Source organism: Biomphalaria glabrata, chromosome 17 (genome assembly GCF_947242115.1).
Source record: "Biomphalaria glabrata chromosome 17, xgBioGlab47.1, whole genome shotgun sequence".
Lineage (NCBI taxonomy): Eukaryota > Metazoa > Mollusca > Gastropoda > Planorbidae > Biomphalaria > Biomphalaria glabrata.
The window spans coordinates 27,587,385-27,611,268 of NC_074727.1; the positions used below are offsets into that span (position 1 = coordinate 27,587,385).

Here is a 23,884-nt window from a genome sequence, read left to right on the forward strand (position 1 = left end):
GTACTACTACTATTACAGAACCCCTTACACCCAAGAACCCCATACACCCCAGCTGACAGGTACTACTACTATTACATAACCCCTTACACCCAAGAACCCCATACACCCCAGCTGACAGGTACTACTACTATTACAGAACCCCTTACACCCAAGAACCCCATACACCCCAGCTGACAGGTACTACTACTATGACAGAACCCCTTACACCCAAGAACCCCATACACCCCAGCTGTGTTTATTTCTTGCTAGATCTAAGTGACTTTTTAAAGTAGGTCAGAGATATGGATATGAATTACCATTTCTAATGAATCTAGTCATTGGCATCTAGTCCAGATCTATATTAGATTATTAGATCTATTCTAGACATTCTTGATGTAGTCATTAAAAGTACACTATTTTTTCATGTCTTTGTGTTGTTTTGTTGACTTAGGATGGTAATACAAGTTCTCAAAACTCAGACAATTTGAGACCCAAGTGTCTTTTTACTTGAAGTTGAATTTAAGTTGATAGTTTTAGTAGAGAGGTGTATTGTCTGTTCAATCTCAAATACCATATTATATTTTATCATTACAGGTGTTATGGCTGAGTGGTAAAGCGCTTGGCTTCTGAACCGAGAGGTCTAACGTTCAGATCTCTGTAAAGATTGGGATTTTGAATTTAGGGATTTTCAGGACCCACCTGCTTCCACCCAAATGTAATGGGCAGCTTACATTGGTTGTAGAAAGTAAAGGTGGTTGGTTGTTGTGTTGTCCACATGAAACCCTCATGGACTGTCGAACATAGAAATAGATGACCTTTACATGATCTGCCCTATAGATCACAAAGTCTCACAGGGGAAATTTACATTTTACTTTCAGATTATTTTGTTCTTCTTTTATTAGTTTTTAGCATGTCACTGAAGAGCCTTTAGAAGACAAATAGGAAAATCAAAGTCACCCAGGCTCTGGTTTCAAAAAGGTAAATATTCTTTGTTGTGTCAAACAACAGATCCATGCATTTTATGTTAGCATGGAATTTTTTAAAAAGCTTATATGAAATACAACAAGAACTTCTTACTTAATAATTTTATTTCATAAAAATGTAATAATTGAATACAAAATTCTAGAACTATTAACAAAATATTATATCCACATTTCTCAGAGAATCAAGCATGGAAAGTTGAAGAAAGAAAGAAGAAGCAGATGTTGTGCTGTGTGCTCAAAAAACAAGTCAAAGACAAAAGTAGTAGTGAAGAAGAAGAAGAAATGGGATTCGACAAATGTGTTCAAACATTCCTTAAACCTCAAATTTGCAATAGATTTGAAATCTTGGCAGTAGTATTTAGAACTTAGTCATCCCACCACTAAAGGATTGAAAGAAGCTGAGCCTTGCACTCAATGTCCTAGACTAAACAAGTTCTATCAAAGCTCATTCAAAACTTGTGGAACATGAAAAGCATATCACAAGGCTTACAAGGAACAAGAAAAAATAGATAAAAAAATACTTAAAAAAACAATCAAACAAAGCTTATATTATTTTGAATCAATTAGTTTGGATCAATCATGTAATTAAATTTGTAATTGACTGACAATATTTAATCTTTGTGATTAGAAATATTTTTTTTTACCAATAGTTTTTATTTAGCACTATTTCATGCTTTTATTGTTCTCAATAAGTTATGATCCTAAAACTTGTCTGGACCAGTTGGAAAGGGGCTGGACCAGTTGGAAAGGGGGAGAAAGAACGGGGCTTCTGAGGAACCTTTTAGACAAAATACCAACATGGCTTTAGGAACTAATTGGACTAATTGATGATTTTTCAAAAGGTTTAGATAATATTGAGCAAATAGAGGCTATATTTCCAAGGCTTTTGACAAAGTTCACCACCATAGTTTGCTTAAAAAATTAAAATATTTTGGCATTGATGGTCCATTGCATCACTGGATTAAGGATTTTTTGATAAGGAGAGAACAAACTGTAATAATAAATGGCTCTAAATAAACAACCGACAGTAAACTTAGGTGTACCTCAAGGAACAGTCTTAGGTCCACTACTATTTTTAATTCACATAAATGATTTGCCAAAATGCATTAGTTCAGGAACAAAAGTCAGATTATTTGCAGACCATTGCATGCTACATAGAAAATAAAAACCACACAAGACACAGAAATTTTACAAAGAGAATTGGATGAATTACAGAAATGAGAATCAAATTGGAGCATGTCTTTCCACCCAGAAAAATGTCAGTTATAAAGAGTAACAAAAAAACTAAAACAAATTAATTCCACTTATCTTATTTATGGTAAACCTGTAACACAGACTAAAAATGCAAAATACCTAGGTGTTATAATAAATTAAAAAGTGTCATGGAATCCCCATATTGATGAAACTATCAAAAAATCAAAGTATTAGGATTTATTAAAAGAAATTTCTATAAATCAAATACGAACATAAAACTAAAATGTTATTTAACCTTGGTTAGGCCAATAATAGAATATGCATCCTCTCTTTGGGACCCCTCAACTCAAGAAAACATTAAGAAACTGGAACAGACACAAAAAAGAGCAGTAAGATTCATAACAAACGAATATTCACATTTGACTAGAGTAACACCTTTAGTAAAATCACTAAATTTAGAAAGCCTTCAGGATAGAAGACTCAAAAGTAAAGTAGCAATTATGCATTAAACTCTGAACCATAATCTTCAAATACAAAAACAAAATCTAATAAAGTACTCAGAAAGACACCAGGATAAGGGCATACTCCTTGTTCCATATGCTAGGACAAATTTGTACAAATGCTCCTTCTTCCCTAGTGCTATTAGAGTATTGAATGGGTTTCCTGAGCTAGCCAGAAAAACCAGTGATTTAGCAGAATTTAGGTCATTGATTAATATGCATGACTAAATGCATTACGCATAGGACGTAATCATCTTCTTGTTTTGAAGTAACCTCTGTATTCTATGAGATAAGATCAAACATTTACATTTGTTTATTTAAATAAAACACTGCTGTAACCACTCTACTGGTCTCTATTGTTTTTATTTCATGTTTGTGTTCACCAAGCCTAGAACGGTAGGTAATTTAAAGGGGACAAATTCAGCTTATTCCACCACTTCAGTTAAGTACTATTTCTTTCCTTTGCTTGATATACCAAACAAAGTTATTTATTACCAATAGTTAATTAATGAATTTTTTTTTTTAAATTGATTACTTTTGTTGTCAGGTAAAAGAAATAATTGTGTACAATTTCAGTTTGATCAGAGATTGGTGCCAGAGAAATAATGTGTACAAACTTTTGGCCAGACAGACAGAGGGGATTGGGAGGAGAGGAATAGCAAGAAAAGAAAAGGGAAAAAAAAAAACTATTTAAAAGAATTGTCTTAAAGGACCTTCAATATTACTGCTGTTGTATGTATATGACTATCCAGCTATTTCCTGCATATGTTTATTTTAGATTAAAATCCTTATAAAAAGAAGTCATGATTTGTTCATGTTCAAAGTCATGTTCATGCTGTAAGTAGAGACTTATCACTTCATGGTTTCAGTACAGCTACTATGTTAGGCTGTAAGTAGAGACTTATCACTTCATGGTTTCAGTACAGCTACTATGTTAGGCTGTAAGTAGAGACTTATCACTTCATGGTTTCAGTACAGCTACTATGTTAGGCTGTAAGTGGAAACTTATCACTTCATGGTTTCAGTACAGCTACTATGTTAGGCTGTAAGTAGAGACTTATCACTTCATGGTTTCAGTACAGCTACTATGTTAGGCTGTAAGTAGAGACTTATCACTTCATGGTTTGTACAGCTACTATGTTATGCTGTAAGTAGAAACTTATCACTTCATGGTTTCAGTACAGCTACTATGTTAGGCTGTAAGTAGAGACTTATCACTTCATGGTTTCAGTACAGCTACTATGTTATGCTGTAAATGGAAACTTATCACTTCATGGTTTCAGTACAGCTACTATGTTAGGCTGTAAGTAGAGACTTATCACTTCATGGTTTCAGTACAGCTACTATGTTAGGCTGTAAGTAGAGACTTATTACTTCATGGTTTGTACAGCTACTGAAACCAGCTGGGAATCAATACATCTAGTTGTAAAACTACTGGTAGAGTGTCTTCCTTTGTTGTTGTTTTACTAGGAGACCATGTCCTCAGACTGTGAAAGAACTTTCAATTAGTACAGAATGGAAATAAGTCTCATGGAATCATTGCTTATGACATGTGTAAGTCTCATGGAATCATTGCTTATGACATGTGTAAGTCTCATGGAATCATTGCTTATGACATATGTAAGTTTCATGGAATCATTGCTTATGACACGTGTAAGTCTCATTAAATCATAGGCACATAGATATTTTAGAAACTCATCTAAACTGTAATAAGTCAAGAATGGCACGCAACACTAAAGACAAAAAATTTCCAAGAATTTGATTCACGTCTTTTCTTGACCACTAGTCTACTATCCATATATTATAGCTCTATGGTTACAGAAATGTAAAAAAAGAGTATAGATTACTATAGATAAAGTTGACACATTGATAACTGTCTTGGGAACATTCAACACATTGATAATATTTTTTTTCAATAGCAACTACATTTTTAAAACAAACCTTTATTAGCAGAATTCAATGTGTATATTTCTTGTAGTTCTGTCTTTTAAAGATTGTAAATGTAAAGGCTTCAGTCACAAACAATTAATTTGAAGGGACTTATGGACCAGGGCCAATATTTTGTTAGCAAAGGTTTGCTGTTCATACTAGAATGTCTTTTGTTTGAACAAGACATTTCAACTTTCCTTACAAAGTCTTTTGGTGTCTTAATGAATTTAATATGATGTCCAGTGTGTCTTTTGTCAAATTTCCAATAGGACTTAACTTGCAAAAATAAAGAAAATATTTAATGCTGTGTCCTGATTTCATGTATAATTTAAAAATAAAGAAAATATTTAATGCTGTGTCCTGATTTCATGTATAATTTAAAAATAAAGAAAATATTTAATGCTGTGTCCTGTTTTCATGTATAATTCAAAAATAAAGAAAATATTTTATGCTGTGTCCTGATTTCGTGTATAATTTACAAGAAAACTGTCCTTTTTTCACACTAGGTATAATTTATGATGACAGTAATATCCCACTGCTCTTGACTTCCTGTTTCTGTTCTAACAGTTTCATTGTGCTGGCCCCATCCAGTTATTTCCTGGGAGACACTCTAGAGGCTGTTGGCAGGTTCCAGTATTTCTATGTCTCTCATTTCTATGTAGGATGTATACTCAGGTAATTGAACATATTCTATATTTAGATAACAATCACAGTTTAGGTAATAATCTCATTCTATATTTAGGTAATATTCACATTCTATATTTAGGTAATATTCACATTGTAGCGTTACTGTTCTTTATATTTCTGGTGTGTCTGCAAATCAAGGACTCCATATGGATATGTCCAGTGTCTCATTTTCCCAACTGTTGGTGTCAAGTTTGAATAGTTTCCTGTTGTGTTTGTATATATCAGTAGACCTTTAAGTGTGCGACCTGCTAAGGGAAAAGATCTTCTCTCCAGATGTAAAATGCCACAGATTCACATTGTATATTTTAGTAATATTCACATTGTATATTTAGATAATTATGGCATTGTATATTCAACACACACAGTGCTTGCTCTCTAATACTAAAAGAGCTGCTGCTGCTCCTAGTTGGATGGCTGCACTTGCACACAAAAGCAGGAGATTCAACTTAGCTGAGGCTGCTGCCTTGTTTTTCTGTCCATCCACCTAAAAAAAAAGGAGGTCATGCTTCAGAAGTCCCCAAATGGAACTAACCCAGCTCCACAAATCAATGTGAATGTCCACTTTGTTAATGTTGTTGACCACTTGACCTACCTGGGCAGCAGAGTGTCCAATGATATGTCACTGTCAAGAGAAATAGACAACCATCTGGCTAAAGCTAACAGCACTTTTGGTTGCATCAAGCTGAGATAGATCTCGTCACCTATTAAAAAATCAAGATTTATAATGCAGTGGTTCTCACCACACTTTTGTATGGCTCTGAGACCTAGTTGCTCTATTGAAGGCTATAAGACTCCTTGAACAGTTTCATCATAGATGCCCTCATCTGTAATAAGCATACATTGGCAAGGCTGCGTTAAAAATAACCATGTTCTATTGGAGGCCCTTGTGGACAGTATAGAAGCAGTAATTACCATTCGACAGCTGGGTTGGAAACTTTTCGTCAGGGAGGACTTTGGTGAGCTCCAAGAAGGGCAGTGTAACAGAGGTGCCCCCATAAGAAGATCGACTCAGGCGCCATTTTGCCCTAGGAAAGTAGTGGCAGCAGATGGCCCTCTGAAAGAGACAATTGGAGAGTTCTCACAAAAACTGTGGAACACACATTTGAGCCAAAGAAAATCATTATTGAAGACAAGCACAGAAGAAGAAAAAACTTTTGGACCCCAGCGGACAACGGCTTTGCCTGCATCAGACGCTGGTCACAATTTGGGCTTGTATATGTAGAACACTGCATTCATCTTTAAGCTTCGTACTCGAAGATATTTCCATTATTATTATTATATTTAGGCAATATTCTGATTGTATATTTAGGCAATATTCTGATTGTATATTTAGGCAATATTCTGATTGTATATTGAGCTAATATTCTGATTGTATATTTAGCGACTGTTTATACAAGTTTAGACCTTGTGCTTTCTAGGAGATGCTGTAAATCTCTACGGCTGACTGTAGTGCAGTGCCTCTACGGCTGACTTATTGTGTCAGCTACTTATTAGAGCTTGCTCAACTCTTTAAATCATGAGGTTCTAAAACAACCTTCAATTGGATTGGTGCCACCATCAGAAGTAGTTGGCCAACACACATTCTAAATGGCATACTCAGACAATATTTACCTTACATCTCTAACCCTTACATCTCTAAGTAATGCTTGTATCATATGTTCAGATCATACTACATTCATACATGCATACTACATTGCATATGTTCAGTACATGTTTCGATGCTTCTACCAACTCTACCTGTTGTAAAGGCACTTGAATGTCTCTCTGTGTATTGCAGTGGTGTGCTGGGTGTGCTGTTAAATCTATGTTCAGTTTATTTACAAGAACTGAAAACACCATCTTTGATGCTGGATGTAGGGGCTGTACAGGCTGTTGCTAAGGTAAAAACATATGGCTATAAAAGTCATTTGTTCAACAAATGTGATTTGAAGTTATACCCTGGTTATGTATGTTAGAGACAGCAGTCATAGAATTAGCTATACAGATCAGTCATATAATCTTCAAATGATAAGATTTTACTTATCCTTGCACTAACTATGATAATATTTTACTAGATATAAACTTGCTCTAGATAACTTTAGTTCTAAACTACAATGGGCATACATTATACAAAATATAAGACTACAACTAATATTTTTCTAAATATAAGACTACAACTAATATTTTTCTAAATATAAGACTGCAGTGGTCACACATTTTTCTAAATACAAGACTGTCTCAGGATAAGATTATATTTGACAGACTATATCTGACATAGAATTACTTTATGGAGAACTTGTATACGTTGGTCATTTGTTTCCCAGCTATTATAATATTTGGATTTAAGACATTGTCTTTATTATTGATTGTTTCTTTATTGATATCATGAAGACAATTCAAAGTTGAACGAAAGGCCTCGGAGAAGCTTGGGTTAGTCAGAAAGCTGGCCAGCACAAAGTGGGGCGCCCGAGCTGACATGCTCAGCACACTGTACATAGGGGCTGTCCGTTCGCAGATTGAATACTCACAGCCAGTCCAAGTCTATGCGAGCAAAACGGCCCTTGAATCACTGGACAAAGTACAGGCCCAGGCATTAAGTTTCATAACTGGCACGAGCCCAACATGCGCTGCTGAAATAATGTGCAACGTGCCTCCTCTCTGCCTGAGGAGAGAGAGGGCGGTACTAGTAGCCCTGGGGCGCTATAAAAGAGGCGATCCAGGGCTCCACACCCATTTGCTAGTCAGTCAGTAGTGAGAGAGAAACAGGATCCAATGGAAATCATTCATGCACATTGCGTCAAATTTGAGTGTGCAGGCTGGACTCTCCGCTGACCGGTACCAACCGTAGGATTAGTAACTACCTTCCATGGAGAAGCCTGCCCAGCCCTCCTATAAACTTCACACTAGAGGGCCTGGAAGGGGCACTAGAAGACACATACACCCGGACATACTCAAAAAGATGGCAACACAAACTCTTAAATCATACCCATCAGATGCCATCTTCTGCTACACAGATGGGTCCGTATTTAAGGACCCTGCGAGAGCCGGGTATGGGGCATCGACCCAGACAAGCTGTCAGGCGCATGCGGCCCCGCCGCATGTAGCTTTGATGCTGAACTCACGCGATTATCACGGCACTACACCACATAGGGGAAAAATTACATAAAAAAGAAACCGTTGTGACTTCTGTTGTAATGGTTACCGATTCTAGCTCCTGCCTCCAAGCCATGTCTGGCGCCGCAAATAACATCCGCCTATTTATTGGAGTGGTTATATTATTATTATTATAGCTTTTATATAGCGCTACTTTCATGCTTATAGCATGCTCAGAGCGCTTTGGTCCAATCTCATTTGTGGCCCAGTGGGGGGAGGGGGTATCTAGGAGTTGGTTTTCCGTACTGCCTTTAGGCGCTCAATAAACGCAACTCTGCCCGAGTCGGTGTCAAACCTCGAGCCCCCTTCTAGGTAACCAAGACAAGCCAAGTTCAAGCGCGCTTAGCCTCTCGACCACCCTTCCCACCATCTTTATGCAGTGGGTGCCTTCGCACTGCGGCGTGGGAGGTAACGAGGCGATTGATGCTCCAGCACGAGAAGCATTTGCGTCGCCCGGACCGCAACGCTCCATGGTGGAGGCTAAAAAGGTCGGAGCAATCTATCATTGCGCAGTGTAGAATGGGGCACTGCCCTGTTGGTGCTTAATTTGCCCGGTTCCGGCCAAATTTTGATGCCCGTTGCCGACACTGTGGACAGTGGTGCATCTCTTGCAAGAGTGTCTGCAGAGTCACTTGACTTGTATGGAAGCTTAAAGGCACTACGCCTAACATCCGAGTTTCTTGCCACGACTCTACGGGAGGACTGATCCTTCCAGCCTTGCCATCAATTGGAGTTCATCTCAGGTTGCCAAGTAGAAAGGGTTTCTGATGTCTGGAAGCTGGAGTACTATGTCGTCTGAGAAGCACTTTTAATGCTTTGTAGGCTTTTCTGTAGTCTGGAGCTCCATGTGATCTTGTTTGGCATGCCTTTTTTGTCAGTTTAATTAGAGGTTGTGTAATACTTGTGAAATTTGCCAGGCGAACAGTATGGTGATGATCAGTTTGTCCCAGTCTGTTGGGTTGTCCTGTGCTTCTTTGTTCAGCATTGTTTTCATAGTTGAGTTCAGGCGTTCGCACATTCCATCTGTTTGAGGGTGGACTCGAGTAGTAAATTGTTGTTTAATATTCAGAGTCTTGCAAAACTGCGCGAATTCATTTGATTTGAACTGAGTGCCTTGATCGAGGGTAACCTGTTTTTGAAAATATTGTTGTTAGTACGTCTTCCACATCTCTGGAAGAAATTCTTTTCAATGGTATTGCTTCTGGAAACCGTGTACACATGTCTACAACAGTCAATATGTAGCGGTGGCCTCTACCGAATATTACTGACATGGGTCCGATAATATCTAGAGCTATCTTCTCAAATGGCATTTCAGTTAGGTTTGTTCGTCCCGAGACATGACGTTAAACTGCGCTCCTCTTTCCTTAGCACTTTTGGAGCTCAAAAGTGCCCTACTTCTTTTCTATCATTGTGTCTGCCTCCTCTTTTCCTAAGTCTGCCTTCATTGATCATCACACTGTCTCCTTAACTTTAAATTCTCACTACGTCCTAGACCAGTCCGTTTGCCGTGGACTGCGACGGGTAAGGGGGGATAAAGAGATCCTGGTGTTTGAGTGGTGGCTATCTGAGGATAAACCACAACAACACAATACTTTGGCTCCAAGTTCCCCTAGACCTGAGACCCAGATGGCCCGCTCTGGGTCAACCGGCTGGTCATGCCGAGCTACCAGCATAGGTCGTCAACCTATGCTGGAGGGCGGTGGCTGGAGGGTCAATCAGGGAGCTGCTGTATCGGACACATGTCCGATGTAGCAGCTGACTGAGTATAGCACCTGTGTAGCCCTGGCGGGCTCATTCTGGACATCCGAATGGCCCGTCCCCTTGTTGGACTCGATGGCGGGTGGGGAGCACAGGTGCCGAATTAACCAAAATATATATGGACAAAAAAACACACACAAAACTACTTGCCCCAGACCTATGTCTGGGCAAGAAACGTCGAATTGACGATAAAAAAGAGGAGGTCCCAAAAAGCTGTGCCACCTGGCCATCATTTCTGGTGGTTAGATGCACAGAGGAGGGAAAAAGCCTGACAAAGTTGAGCCCTTTTATTATCTATAAGGGACTCAAGTCAGTAGTGGGAGAGCCCAAGAGTGTGTCTAAGCTACACAAAACAATGGAACTCCTTGTAGAAGTAGACAGCAAGACACACTCTGATGGGCTTTTAAGATGCAGAAGACTCTGTGATCTCCAAGTGGAAGTCATGCCACACAAGAGTCTGAACACCAGCAGAGGTGTAATCAGCTCTAGGGACCTACTGGAATGTTCCGAGAAGGAAATAGTGGAGGGCATTGAAGGAGTCACCCATGCCCGGCGCATTACCAGGCGCAGGGAGGGTGAGGAGGTCAAAACCGTCACTATTATCCTCACATTCGGAACTAGGACACCGCCAGAGTATGTGAAGGCAGGATACCTACGAGTTCCAGTGAGGCCCTACATACCTAACCCCATGAGGTGCTTCAAGTGCCAGGGTTATGGACACGGGGCGTCAGTCTGCAAGAGGAACACTGTGTGTGCCAGATGTGCTGGAGAGGGTCATGAGGACAAGGGCTGCACAGCCCAGTTCAAATGCCCAAACTGTCAAGCTGGCCACTTAGCCTACTCCAAGGACTGCCCTGTGTGGAAACAGGAGGTTGCCGTGCAGGAGTACAAGGCAAGAAACGGATGTAAATTTAGCCAGGCGAAATCGGCTGTACTGGCCCTACCCAAGGGCCAATTCGGCTTGACAAAGACCTACGCCCAGGCTGTTGCTAAGAAAGGAAGATCCATAGCCACACAGACGGACACATTGACCCCACCACCCCCTCCTCCTCCCCCAACTCAGAAGAAAACACCGCCAAAGAACACACCTCTGAAGAAACAAGAAAGCCCTGTTGTCATGCTAAAGAACAGGTTCTCTGTGCTCGCTGATGAGAACATGGAGACTGAGCAGCATGTCAAAACCAATACTCCTGGAAAACCCGGAGACATCATGTCTGACACAGGTTCTCCTCAGAGAACCCAGCCAGACACCCCAACCTCTACCGAGTTAGAGGTTGACCAACTCCCTAAGGGGAGAAATCAAAGCGGAGAAGATGCCCGAGGTGAGAGAGGAGGAAATAACCTCCGCACTAACCAGAGGGATCTCCCCTCTCCAGAGAGAAAGACTTCCCCCAAAAGAGAGTTGTCCTCCTCTCCATCCAAACCCAAGAATAAAAATACCAAGGTCACTGGAATAAAGGGAAACCCCTCCGGGGGCCTCCCAAGGCCAAATAGCTCCAAGTAGGTCATCTAGAATAAGCCATGGATTCCAGAATTGTACAGTGGAATTGTAGAGGCCTCAAGGCCAATTACGAGGAAATGCAGCTACTGATGGACTCTGAGACTCCTGTAGCTGTCTGCTTACAGGAAACATTTCTGAAAGATTGCATCAGCTTCCGAAGCTACCGTGCTTACACCAAGAATGTTGAGGATGCAGAAAGAGCATCAGGTGGAGTCTGTATCCTTGTGAAGGATAGCATCCCCCATGAGAGGGTAGAACTACAGACCACACTACAGGCCGTAGCAGCTAGGATAACCCTTCACAAGGTTATCACTTGCTGCAGCCTGTATCTACCACCAGGCGCTCCATTAAACCGAACAGACATGGAGGACCTATTAAAACAACTCCCCCGGCCTTATTTAATCCTTGGGGATTTCAATGCCCATAACACCATGTGGGGATCCAACAATACCGACACAAGAGGTCGTATGCTGGAGGATATCTTCCTCCAACATGATTTATGCATACTTAATGATGCATCACCGACCTACTTGCACCCAGGAACTGGATCATTCACATGCATTGACCTCACCGTATGCGTCCCCGGACTTCTGGACGATTTTAAATGGTCAGTTAGCAATGATCTACGGGGAAGTGATCACTTCCCAATCATCATTACTAACAATCTCCCTTCATTGGGACGACCTCAGCGGTGGAAACTGAATAAGGCCGATTGGGAACAATTCCAAAAAAGATGCTCTGAGGATATCACAGAAAATATCCTCGATGAACAGAACCCAGCTGATACCTTTGCTAGCAAACTACTAAGTATAGCCAGGAAAATTGTACCCCTAACCTCTGCAAACCCAAAACGGCCTAGCAAACCATGGTTTGATACAGCTTGCAGAAGTGCTATTGGCGATAGGAAAAAACGACTGGCTGCATTTATAAAGAATCCTTCCCAGGAAAACCTAAAGCTATTCAGGATAGCTAGAGCAAAGGCTAGACAAACCATACGGTCAGCCAAAAGGAATTCCTGGAGAAGTTTGGAAGGCAGTCTGGATGCCAAAACTTCTGCTAGAGCGGTTTGGAAGGCAGTAAGGCGAATCAAAGGGAAAGAATCAAATGCAATAGGGCATTTGAAAAACCAAGGACGAACTGTCACGTCCCCCAGAGAAATAGCTGACTGCCTTGCATCCTCAATAGCAGAAAAATCATCCACTGCACACTACACGCCAGAGTTCCAAAAAGTCAAAACCAGGGAGGAAAGACACCCCATTGATTTCAGGTCAGAGAACAATGAAGACTACAACAAACCGTTCTCGCTTGAGGAACTGAGGGAATCGCTGGACAAGTCACATGACACAGCGCCTGGAGAAGACGAAATCCATTACCAGTTCCTCAAGCACCTTCCCGAACCCTCATTGGCAGTCCTGCTAGGGGTCTATAACTGTGTGTGGCAAACAGGCGCTTTCCCAAACAGCTGGAGGAAAGCCACAGTTATACCGATACCTAAACCGGGAAGAGACGGCTCTGACCCAGCTAACTATCGACCAATAGCACTAACAAGCTGCATCTGCAAAACCATGGAAAGAATGATTAACAGTAGGCTGGTCTGGTACCTGGAAAGGAATAAAGTGATCTCAAACTACCAGTGCGGATTCCGGCAGGGGCGGACAACAACTGACCACCTGGTAAGGCTGGAAGCTTATATTAGAAATGCATTACTCAGAAGAGAACATCTAGTAGCTGTATTCTTCGATATAGAAAAGGCCTATGACACAACCTGGAAACATGTCATTCTACGTGACCTGGCGCCCTATGGGGCTTAAGGGACACCTCCCCCGTTTTGTGGAGGAATTCCTGAAAGATCGAAAATTTCAGGTTCGAGTGGGCAACTCCGCTTCTGACTCTCATGACCAGGAAATGGGCAGCATTCTGTCAGTCACCCTGTTCAACATTAAAATAAATAGCATCATAAATGCGCTGTCCCCTGGCATAGAGTGCTCTTTGTATGTTGATGACTTTGTCATTCTTACTTATGGGAAAAACATGAACACCTTAGAAAGAAAATTACAGTTATGTTTAAACAAAATTCAGGGTTGGGCAAACTATAATGGTTTCAAATTCTCAGACTCCAAAACAGTTAGTATGCATTTTTGTAATCTAAGGGGACTCCACCCAGACCCTGAACTATTTATACACAAAAAGAAGATCCCTGTCGTGAAAACTACAAAATTTTTAGCCCTCACCTTAGATTCCAAATTTAATTTTCTCCCCCACATTAAGGAACTTAAGAAGAAATGCCAAAAGTCATTAAACATACTAAGAGTACTCAGCCATACGGACTGGGGAGCTGACAGTGATACCTTGCTGCTGCTCTATCGGAGTCTAATTCGATCCAAGCTAGACTACGGATCCATAATATATGGAGCAGCAAGGAAGTCGTACCTAAAAATACTGGAACCAATACAAAATGCTGCCCTGCGTCTCTGTCTCGGCGCGTTTCGTACATCACCTATCCCAAGTCTCCATGTGGAGGCTGGAGAACTCCCCATGGATATAAGAATGAAAAAGCTTGCAATGCAGTATATAGTCAAGCTAAAATCCAACCCCACAAACCCTGCTTTTGACTCCATATTTAACCCCACAGAGGTAGAATTATACAATCGAAGGCCTAACGTCATACAGCCGTTGGGCCTTCGAATGAGAGAACCCATCCAAAATTTAACCCCACCCATTGACCAAATCTCTAAAATAGAAACCCCTCAGAATCCTCCTTGGCTAATGAATAAACCCAAATTAAATTTATCCCTCCTTAATTTCAAAAAAGAAAATACAGACCCAAGCATACTACAAGTCCACTTTAGGGAACTGCAGGAGAGCTACGGAGATTGTGGCACCATCTACACAGACGGATCCAAAATGGAGGGAAAGGTCGCGTGTGCCTGCTCCTTTCGGAACAAAACAATCTCCCGTAGACTCCCCGATGGCTGCTCCATCTTTACGGCCGAATTGCACGCAATATTGCTTGCACTTATGGCCGTAAAAGCATCAGAAAGGAGTAAATTTATAATCTGCTCCGACTCCAAATCTGCATTGCAAGCTTTGGGGCGGATGAAGACTGACATCCCATTGGTACATAAGAGCCTGAAGCTGTTGGACCTAATAACAGCCGACCGTAGGGATGTCACCTTCATCTGATCCCCTCCCATGTTGGCATTGAGGGAAACGAAGCCGCAGACAGAGAAGCAAAGAGAGCCCTAAATCATGCGGTGTCAGGAACCCAAATTCCCTACTCGGACCTGAGACAAAGTATTGCCTCTGCCACCTATCGAGAGTGGCAGAACCGATGGGAGGCTGAGACTCACAGTAAACTCAGGCAGATTGTGGCGGATGTCAGGTGGCGGCCCACATCTAAGGTTCTGACAAGGCGTGGTAGCACAACCATGTCCAGACTTAGGACTGGCCACACCTACATCACGCACTCTTTTGTACTGAAGAGAGAGGAGCCCCCACTTTGCGAGTACTGTGACTCTCGCCTCGCCGTGGAACATATCCTCGTTGATTGCCCCAGATACCAGGATGTCAGGGCGAAATATTTTAGAGCCACTAATCTAAAAACACTATTTAATAATGTCGACCCTGGGAAGGTACTGGGCTTTATTCGGGAAGTGGGGCTATCTACGAAGATCTGATTTCTGAATTTGTGAACATGCACTATTTACATTAGATTTTTACCAAATATTTAAATTTTTACTACCTTTACTATTTTAACTGTGAATAGACCTTGATTTTAATTTTATATGACTGTATAGAATCTGGCCCTTGTTGTTTAGAGAGAGAGTAGTCCTTAAGGGACTGCAGGCACGACATGGCCTAAATTGTGCCAATGTGCCTCAAATCAAAAAATCAAATCAAATCAAAATCATGATGGCTTCCAAACTGAAAGGTCCCAGGTTTGAATCTTAGTGAACTATCAAAATAGGCTGTCCTACTGTATGGCACCAAGTGGTGACACAATATAAGCAAGATAATATGACAAATCTGTTGTCTCTAACCTATATATATATATATATATACAACATGCTGGTAGCACAAATCTACATATCCGTAATCTTTTTTTTTTCTTTACAGATCCTGTGTTCTGGTGTGTCCTTGACATTTTTTGACATGACCTTAACCCAGACTTTAGTTATTTGGTAGGTGTATACAATGAATATTGACAGTAGAAAACTCATTGAACCTAAGTTTACTTACTTGATAATGCTGTTAGGGCTTCATTCATCAAAATGGAGCAGGGCAGGAGACCTTTTGTAATACCATCAGTTTGGGACTACCGTTCTGGAAACAGCTTGACCCTGTACTAGTCTCCAGAATGTCATATGACTGATTTCAGCTTTTAGCTTCAAGTGACAGCTGATATAGTCTATACACCAGTCAAACATGCAAAGCCTGATCAGTCAGGGCTCAAGTGTTCCTCTAATTAGGCAGTTTCCCACCAGTCATAGTCTGGTCAGCCAGAGGTCGGTATTCCTCTAACATCAGTTTGCCACATGAGATGAACTCCTATTGAAAAACAGAGCAGGAAGGACTTATCCTCCCTTAGTGCTCTGGCAAGAAACTTTGCTGTTCAGCTTAATGCCTTGTAGCTACCATACATGTCGCGTGACTGCTCAGACATGTCCCCCTAAGCTCTCGGAGCCGAGGACACTCGTACAATCTATGCGACATTGTTTTGACGCTGTCTCCACAGTGACGGCATCAGAAGTCGTAGTTTGGACGGAACCGGGCAAAGTATGCCCCTACAGAACAGTGTTCCGTCCTACATTGTGCAATGATTGATTGTTCTGACCTCCTCAACTGTCGCGATCTGGGTGATGCATAAGCTGCCAGACACCACACGCTCTGTTGGATTCCTGCCAGGACTTTAACCACTTCTCATGAATGAGCCATAGCCTCGTGCTTCGAGGAGAGTGGCTGCTGAAGCTCCCTCTCATGCGAGGATGTCTGCCTCCTCATTGTCCCTCACGCTGCAATGTGAGGACGCTCACTGCATGAAACCAACAGCTCCAATGGCTTGGCGGATATTATCTGCGGTGCCGACTGCCTCTTCTATTACCAGTGACTCTCCCCCGCCACCACCCATAGCTAGGAGACTGGAGCAAGAGTCAGTTACCAACACGACCGCTATCCCTGTTAATTCAGCATCCATGGAACCAGAGAGCCGATCTGGTTCTGGTCGGTCTGGGTAGTCTATTAGAGCCCCATACCCAGATCTATCAGGGTCCCTCTACATTGACCCATTGGTATAACAGAATATGGCATCTGATGGGTAGGATTTTAAAGTAGCTGATTCCAAGTTTTTGAGTATGGCAGATGTTAATCGTCTCTTAGTGGCTCCTTCCCGCCCTATAAAGGGACAGGTTGATTTGTCCTTTAAATCAGGACCCGATTAGTGGAGAGCACAGCTGTTTTTTGACAAATTGGCCACTATATGGAGGGACAATCGCATTTTAATACGGTTCCTCACTCTCCACTGATTAGATATAGTGGTGGGTAGCTTTGACTCGCCCCTTTTATGCTGTTAGTACCGCCCTCTCCCTCCTTAACTTTAATTGGGCCACGTTGCATAAAATTTCAGCAGCTATAGTCGGGCTTGTCAGAAAGGTGTCGCAAATGAACCTTAGTTCCTCGGCCTGTACTCCGTCGAGTGATTTGAGGGCTGTTTTACTGGCGTTTATTTGGACAGTATTGCTATACTCGATTTGTGATCTAACAGCCCCTAAGTACAATGTGCGTAGCATGTCAGCTTTGGCACCCCACTTTGTGCTGGCCAGCTTCCTGAGTAACACTAACTTCTCAGAGGCCTTTTTTTTTCAACTTTCTGGATGTGCTGGTGCATTGCCAACTTTCTATCTAGTGTAACTCCTAGATATTTTGGCGCATTTTCACGCTGGAGTCACAGCCCACAGAGAAAGGAGCCTTAAGAATGTCGATTCCCGGGCTGAACAGGGACCAGGTCATTTTGGCAACATTTGTCTGAATCTGCCATTTTGCACAATACAGATAGATGGTTTGGAGGTCAGCTTTCTTCCCGGTTGACCAGAGGACTATGTCATCCAAGTATAGCAGTTTCTTTTACCGCAGTGAGCTGGGCAGATCATTCAGGTAGGCAAAGAAAAGTGTGCAGCAGAGAGCAGAGCCCTGCTGCAGGCCATTGTGTTGTTTTGGCCTGCTTATGGAGTGCTGGTATCTTGTATGTGTGCTCCTCCCAGAATGAAAGAATTGTATATTTTGTCCCGCACACCAATGGCTCTAAGCTTTAGATAGAGGCCTTGCTTCCACATGCCCATAAGCCTGTTTTAGGTCTATAAACACTGCATATGTGCTTTTGGACCTCTGGAACCCATCGGCCACGTCCTGTGCGAATACTGTGACCTGGTCAATCTGGCTCAAGCCTGCCCTAAAGCCGGCCTGCTCTGGCGCTAGGATACCTGCACTCTCAAAGCACCAAACAAGCCGCTCTTTAACCATGCACTCTTTAACCATGCGTTGGCAGTTTTGCCTAGCCTTAAGGTTAGTGAAATGGGTCTGTAGGACTCGCATCTTTTCCCTTTTTGAGGACTGGAACAATGGCCCTTGGCAGTCTAGCCTCTACCCATGTCTACCCATATCTGAATCATAAACTCAAGGAGTTTATCTCTCGCAATGCTCCTGATACCAGGTTATATTTTTGCAGACTCTTTGCCCCTACATGGAAATGGAAGGCTTACACCATCCAATCAGGCAGCTGTTAGCATCCATCATGCTCTTGCAAACATGCCTATGGTTTGTGTGTTGGGGCAGATATGACTTGACAAGGCCTCCCTGTGGTTAAGGGTACAGAGTTAAGCTTGTAGTTACTTGAACAATGTAGTTACCAACAAAACGTTTTCTCAAGTATCATTTTTATTCAGTCTAGCTATCAACTTTTTGTCCAGTATTGGGTACATTGAGAGCTCCACACACAGGCGTCTGCAGCCAAATATCTCCTATGCAAGTATGAATAACTTTGTAAGTGTTTACAAATTATTAGATTTGCGAGGGCAGAGAGATAGTTAAATTAGGAGAAAGAGAGGGAGTGACAGGGAGATAAGATAGGGAGAAGGTGTTTGGAGAGAGAGGGAGTGACAGGGAGATAAGATAGGGAGAAGGTGTTTGGAGAGAGAGGGAGTGACAGGGAGATAAGATAGGGAGAAGGTGTTTGGAGAGAGAGGGAGTGACAGGGAGATAAGATAGTCAGAAGGTGTTTGGAGAGAGAGGGAGTGACAGGGAGATAAGATAGGGAGAAGGTGTTTGGAGAGAGAGGGAGTGACAGGAGATAAGATAGGGAAAAGGTGTTTGGAGAGAGAGGGAGTGATAGGGAGAAGGAGAGAGAATGTGCTTGGAGAGAGAGAGAGGAGGGTGAGAGGGAGATAATATAGAGAGAAGGAGAGAGATGTTTGGAGAGAGAGAGAGGGTGTGATAGGGAGAAGGAGAGAGAAGGTGTTTGGAGAGAGAGAGGGGGGTGACAGGGAGATAAGATAGGGAGAAGGTGTTTGGAGAGAGAGAGGGAGTGATCGGGAGAAGGAGAGAGAGTGTGCTTGGAGAGAGAGAGAGGAGGGTGAGAGGGAGATAAGATAGAGAGAAGGAGAGAGATGTTTGGAGAGAGAGAGAGGGGGTGATAGGGAGAAGGAGAGAGAAGGTGTTTGGAGAGAGAGAGAGGGGGGGTGACAGGGAGATAAGATAGTCAGAAGGTGTTTGGAGATAGAGGGGGTGACAGGGAGATAAGATAGGGAGAAGGAGAGAAGTGTTTGGAGAGAGAGGTGGTGATAGGGAGAAGGAGAGAGAAGGTGTTTGAAGAGAGAGAGGGGTGACAGGGAGATAAGATAGTCAGAAGGTGTATGGAGATAGATGGGGTGACAGGGAGATAAGATAGGGAGAAGGAGAGAGGTGGTGATAGGGAGAAGGAGAGAGAAGGTGTTTGGAGAAAGAGAGAGGGGTGACAGGGAGATAAGATAGGGAGAAGGAGAGAGGTGTTTGGAGAGAGAGGGGGTGATAGGGAGAAGGTGTTTGGAGAGAGAGAGGGGGGTGATAGGGAGAAGGAGAGAGGTGTTTGAAGAGAGAGGGGGGTGATAGAGAGAAGGAGAGAGGTGTTTGGAGAGAGAGAGGAGGTGATAGGGAGAAAGAGAGAGGTGTTTGGAGAGAGAGAGAGGGCGTGATAGGGAGAAGGAGAGAGAATGTGTTGTGAGAGAGAGAGAGAGGGGGGGTGATAGGGAGAAGGAGAGAAGGTGTTTGGAGAGAGAGGGAGTGACAGGGAGATAAGATAGGGAGAAGGAGAGAGGTGTTTGGAGAGAGAGGGGGGTGATAGGGAGAAGGAGAGAGGTGTTTGGAGAGAGAGAGGAGGTGATAGGGAGAAAGAGAGAGGTGTTTGGAGAGAGAGGGGGTGATAGGGAGAAGGAGAGAGAAGGTGTTTGGAGAGAGAGGGGGTGATAGGGAGAAGGAGAGAGAAGGTGTTTGGAAAGAGAGGGAGTAACAGGGAGATAAGATAGGGAGGAGAGAGAAGGTGTTTGGAGAGAGAGGGAGTGACAGGGAGATAAGATAGGGAGAAGGAGAGAGGTGTTTGGAGAGAGAGAGGAGGTGATAGGGAGAAAGAGAGAGGTGTTTGGAGAGAGAGGGGGTGATAGGGAGAAGGAGAGAGAAGGTGTTTGGAAAGAGAGGGAGTAACAGGGAGATAAGATAGGGAGGAGAGAGAAGGTGTTTGGAGAGAGAGGGAGTGACAGGGAGATAAGATAGGGAGAAGGTGTTTTGAGAGAGAGAGGGAGTGATCGGGAGAAGGAGAGAGAGTGTGCTTGGAGAGAGAGAGAGGAGGGTGAGAGGGAGATAAGATAGAGAGAAGGAGAGAGATGTTTGGAGAGAGAGAGAGGGGGTGATAGGGAGAAGGAGAGAGAAGGTGTTTGGAGAGAGAGAGAGGGGGGGTGACAGGGAGATAAGATAGTCAGAAGGTGTTTGGAGATAGAGGGGGTGACAGGGAGATAAGATAGGGAGAAGGAGAGAAGTGTTTGGAGAGAGAGGTGGTGATAGGGAGAAGGAGAGAGAAGGTGTTTGAAGAGAGAGAGGGGTGACAGGGAGATAAGATAGTCAGAAGGTGTATGGAGATAGATGGGGTGACAGGGAGATAAGATAGGGAGAAGGAGAGAGGTGGTGATAGGGAGAAGGAGAGAGAAGGTGTTTGGAGAAAGAGAGAGGGGTGACAGGGAGATAAGATAGGGAGAAGGAGAGAGGTGTTTGGAGAGAGAGGGGGTGATAGGGAGAAGGTGTTTGGAGAGAGAGAGGGGGGTGATAGGGAGAAGGAGAGAGAATGTGTTGTGAGTCAGAGAGAGGGGGTGATAGGGAGAAGGAGAGAGGTGTTTGAAGAGAGAGGGGGGTGATAGAGAGAAGGAGAGAGGTGTTTGGAGAGAGAGAGAGGGCGTGATAGGGAGAAGGAGAGAGAATGTGTTGTGAGAGAGAGAGAGAGGGGGGGGTGATAGGGAGAAGGAGAGAAGGTGTTTGGAGAGAGAGGGAGTGACAGGGAGATAAGATAGGGAGAAGGAGAGAGGTGTTTGGAGAGAGAGGGGGGTGATAGGGAGAAGGAGAGAGGTGTTTGGAGAGAGAGAGGAGGTGATAGGGAGAAAGAGAGAGGTGTTTGGAGAGAGAGAGGAGGTGATAGGGAGAAAGAGAGAGGTGTTTGGAGAGAGAGGGGGTGATAGGGAGAAGGAGAGAGAAGGTGTTTGGAGAGAGAGGGAGTGACAGGGAGATAAGATAGGGAGAAGGAGAGAGGTGTTTGGAGAGAGAGAGGAGGTGATAGGGAGAAAGAGAGAGGTGTTTGGAGAGAGAGGGGGTGATAGGGAGAAGGAGAGAGAAGGTGTTTGGAGAGAGAGGGAGTGACAGGGAGATAAGATAGGGAGAAGGAGAGAGGTGTTTGGAGAGAGAGAGGGGGTGATAGGGAGAAGGAGAGAGAAGGTGTTTGGAGAGAGAGGGCGTGATAGGGAGAAGGAGAGAGAAGGTGTTTGGAAAGAGAGGGAGTAACAGGGAGATAAGATAGGGAGGAGAGAGAAGGTGTTTGGAGAGAGAGGGAGTGACAGGGAGATAAGATAGGGAGAAGGAGAGAGGTGTTTGGAGAGAGAGAGAGGGGGTGATAGGGAGAAGGAGAGAGAAGGTGTTTGGAGAGAGAGAGGGGGTGATAGGGAGAAGGAGAGAGAAGGTGTTTGGAAAGAGAGGGAGTGACAGGGAGATAAGATAGGGAGGAGAGAGAAGGTGTTTAGAGAGAGGGTGGGGAAAGGGAGAGAGAGAGAAGTGATGTTTCAGATCATGGTGAAATACTTTTTGGTTGAGACATAATTAAATAGAAGGTGAATATTTTTTTTCTATTTCACTAAATGATTTTAAATGCTTCAGTTTTGTAACAATGTACTGTATTGATGAACATTTTGATCATTAGGAGCCAATGTAGGTATGTTGGTATGAGCTGAAGGAAATCTGTCATTTTGAAAAAATATGCAACATTTTGTAATCAATATTTTTTCTAGATTAAAAAAAAACTTGAATATTTAAAAAATGTCACTAAATAAAAAAAAATTTAATAACAAATAAATAAATAAAATGAGCTATAACAAGTCAGAGTTGTAGCCAAGAACATGATGAATAGACAATAAATGAACCTAAACTGATTCGCCCGCAGGATACACCAATTGATTTGTATTCTCAGGCTATATGTTGTTGTTTTTTGTGGCCAGAAACCCCCCCCCCCCCTTTTCCAAAAAAAAAGTAATTAAAATAATCTCTGACTATTGTTTGGCTTCAAAGCTCTCTCTAGATAGTTATTTGATAGGCTCTTTGTTTTGTTTTGTTACATCCTGGTGTGCCTTTACCTTCAAACACAAACATTTTCTCTGTGTATACAAACACTTTGGCAATAGACTCAAACCTACAAGTCTGTGTACAAGCTCCATTCCTTTTCTCTAGTTTCAACAGGAGCCTGTAGGACTCATAATATCTCTTGACTCTATCCCTGCAGGAGGCTCTATTACTCTAATATCTCTTGACTCTATCCCTAATAGATGCTGTATTACTCTAATATCTCTTGACTCTATCCCTAATAGATGCTGTATTACTCTAATATCTCTTGACTCTATCCCTAATAGATGCTGTATTACTCTAATATCTCTTGACTCTATCCCTAATAGATGCTGTATTACTCTAATATCTCTTGATACTATCACTACTAGATGCTGTATTACTCTTATATCTCTTGATACTATCACTACTAGATGCTGTATTACTCTTATATCTCTTGATACTATCACTACTAGATGCTGTATTACTCTAACATCTCTTGATACTATCACTACTGGAAGCTGTATTACTCTAACATCTCTTGATACTATCACTACTGGAAGCTGTATTACTCTAATATCTCTTGACTCTATCACTAATAGATGCTGTATTACTCTAATATCTCTTGATACTATCACTACTGGAAGCTGTATTACTCTAACATCTATTGATACTATAATTACTAGATGCTGTATTACTCTAACATCTCTTGATACTATCACTACTAGAAGCTGTATTACTCTAATCTCTCTTGATACTATCACTACTAGATGTTGTATTACTCTAATATCTCTTGACTCTATCCCTAATAGATGCTGTATTACTCTAATATCTCTTGACTCTATCCCTAATAGATGCTGTATTACTCTAATATCTCTTGATACTATCACTACTAGATGTTGTATTACTCTAATATCTCTTGATACTATCACTACTAGATGCTGTATTACTCTAATATCTCTTGATACTATCCCTAATAGATGCTGTATTACTCTAATATCTCTTGACTCTATCCCTAATAGATGCTGTATTACTCTAATATCTCTTGACTCTATCCCTAATAGATGCTGTATTACTCTAATATCTCTTGACTCTATCCCTAATAGATGCTGTATTACTCTAATATCTCTTGATACTATCACTACTGGAAGCTGTATTACTCTAACATCTCTTGATACTATCACTAATAGATGCTGTATTACTCTAATATCTCTTGATACTATAATTACTAGATGCTGTATTACTCTTATATCTCTTGATACTATCACTACTAGATGCTGTATTACTCTAACATCTCTTGATACTATCACTACTAGATGCTGTATTACTCTAATATCTCTTGATAC

At 42.2% G+C, this 23,884-nt stretch overlaps 1 protein-coding gene across 3 annotated transcripts in view; it reads left to right on the top strand.

Moving 5' to 3' along the window:
• The window catches only part of LOC106071621 (transmembrane protein 241-like), a 77,310-nt gene that overhangs the window by 47,305 nt on the left and 6,121 nt on the right, over nt 1–23,884 (top strand). For all 3 annotated transcript variants that reach the window (XM_056014989.1, XM_056014990.1, XM_056014988.1), the window contains 4 exons: nt 5,153–5,260; nt 7,050–7,152; nt 15,780–15,844; nt 18,602–18,698. In XM_056014989.1, coding sequence (XP_055870964.1) covers nt 5,153–5,260; nt 7,050–7,152; nt 15,780–15,844; nt 18,602–18,698 — 373 coding nt within the window. The remainder of the gene's footprint in view (nt 1–5,152; nt 5,261–7,049; nt 7,153–15,779; nt 15,845–18,601; nt 18,699–23,884) is intronic.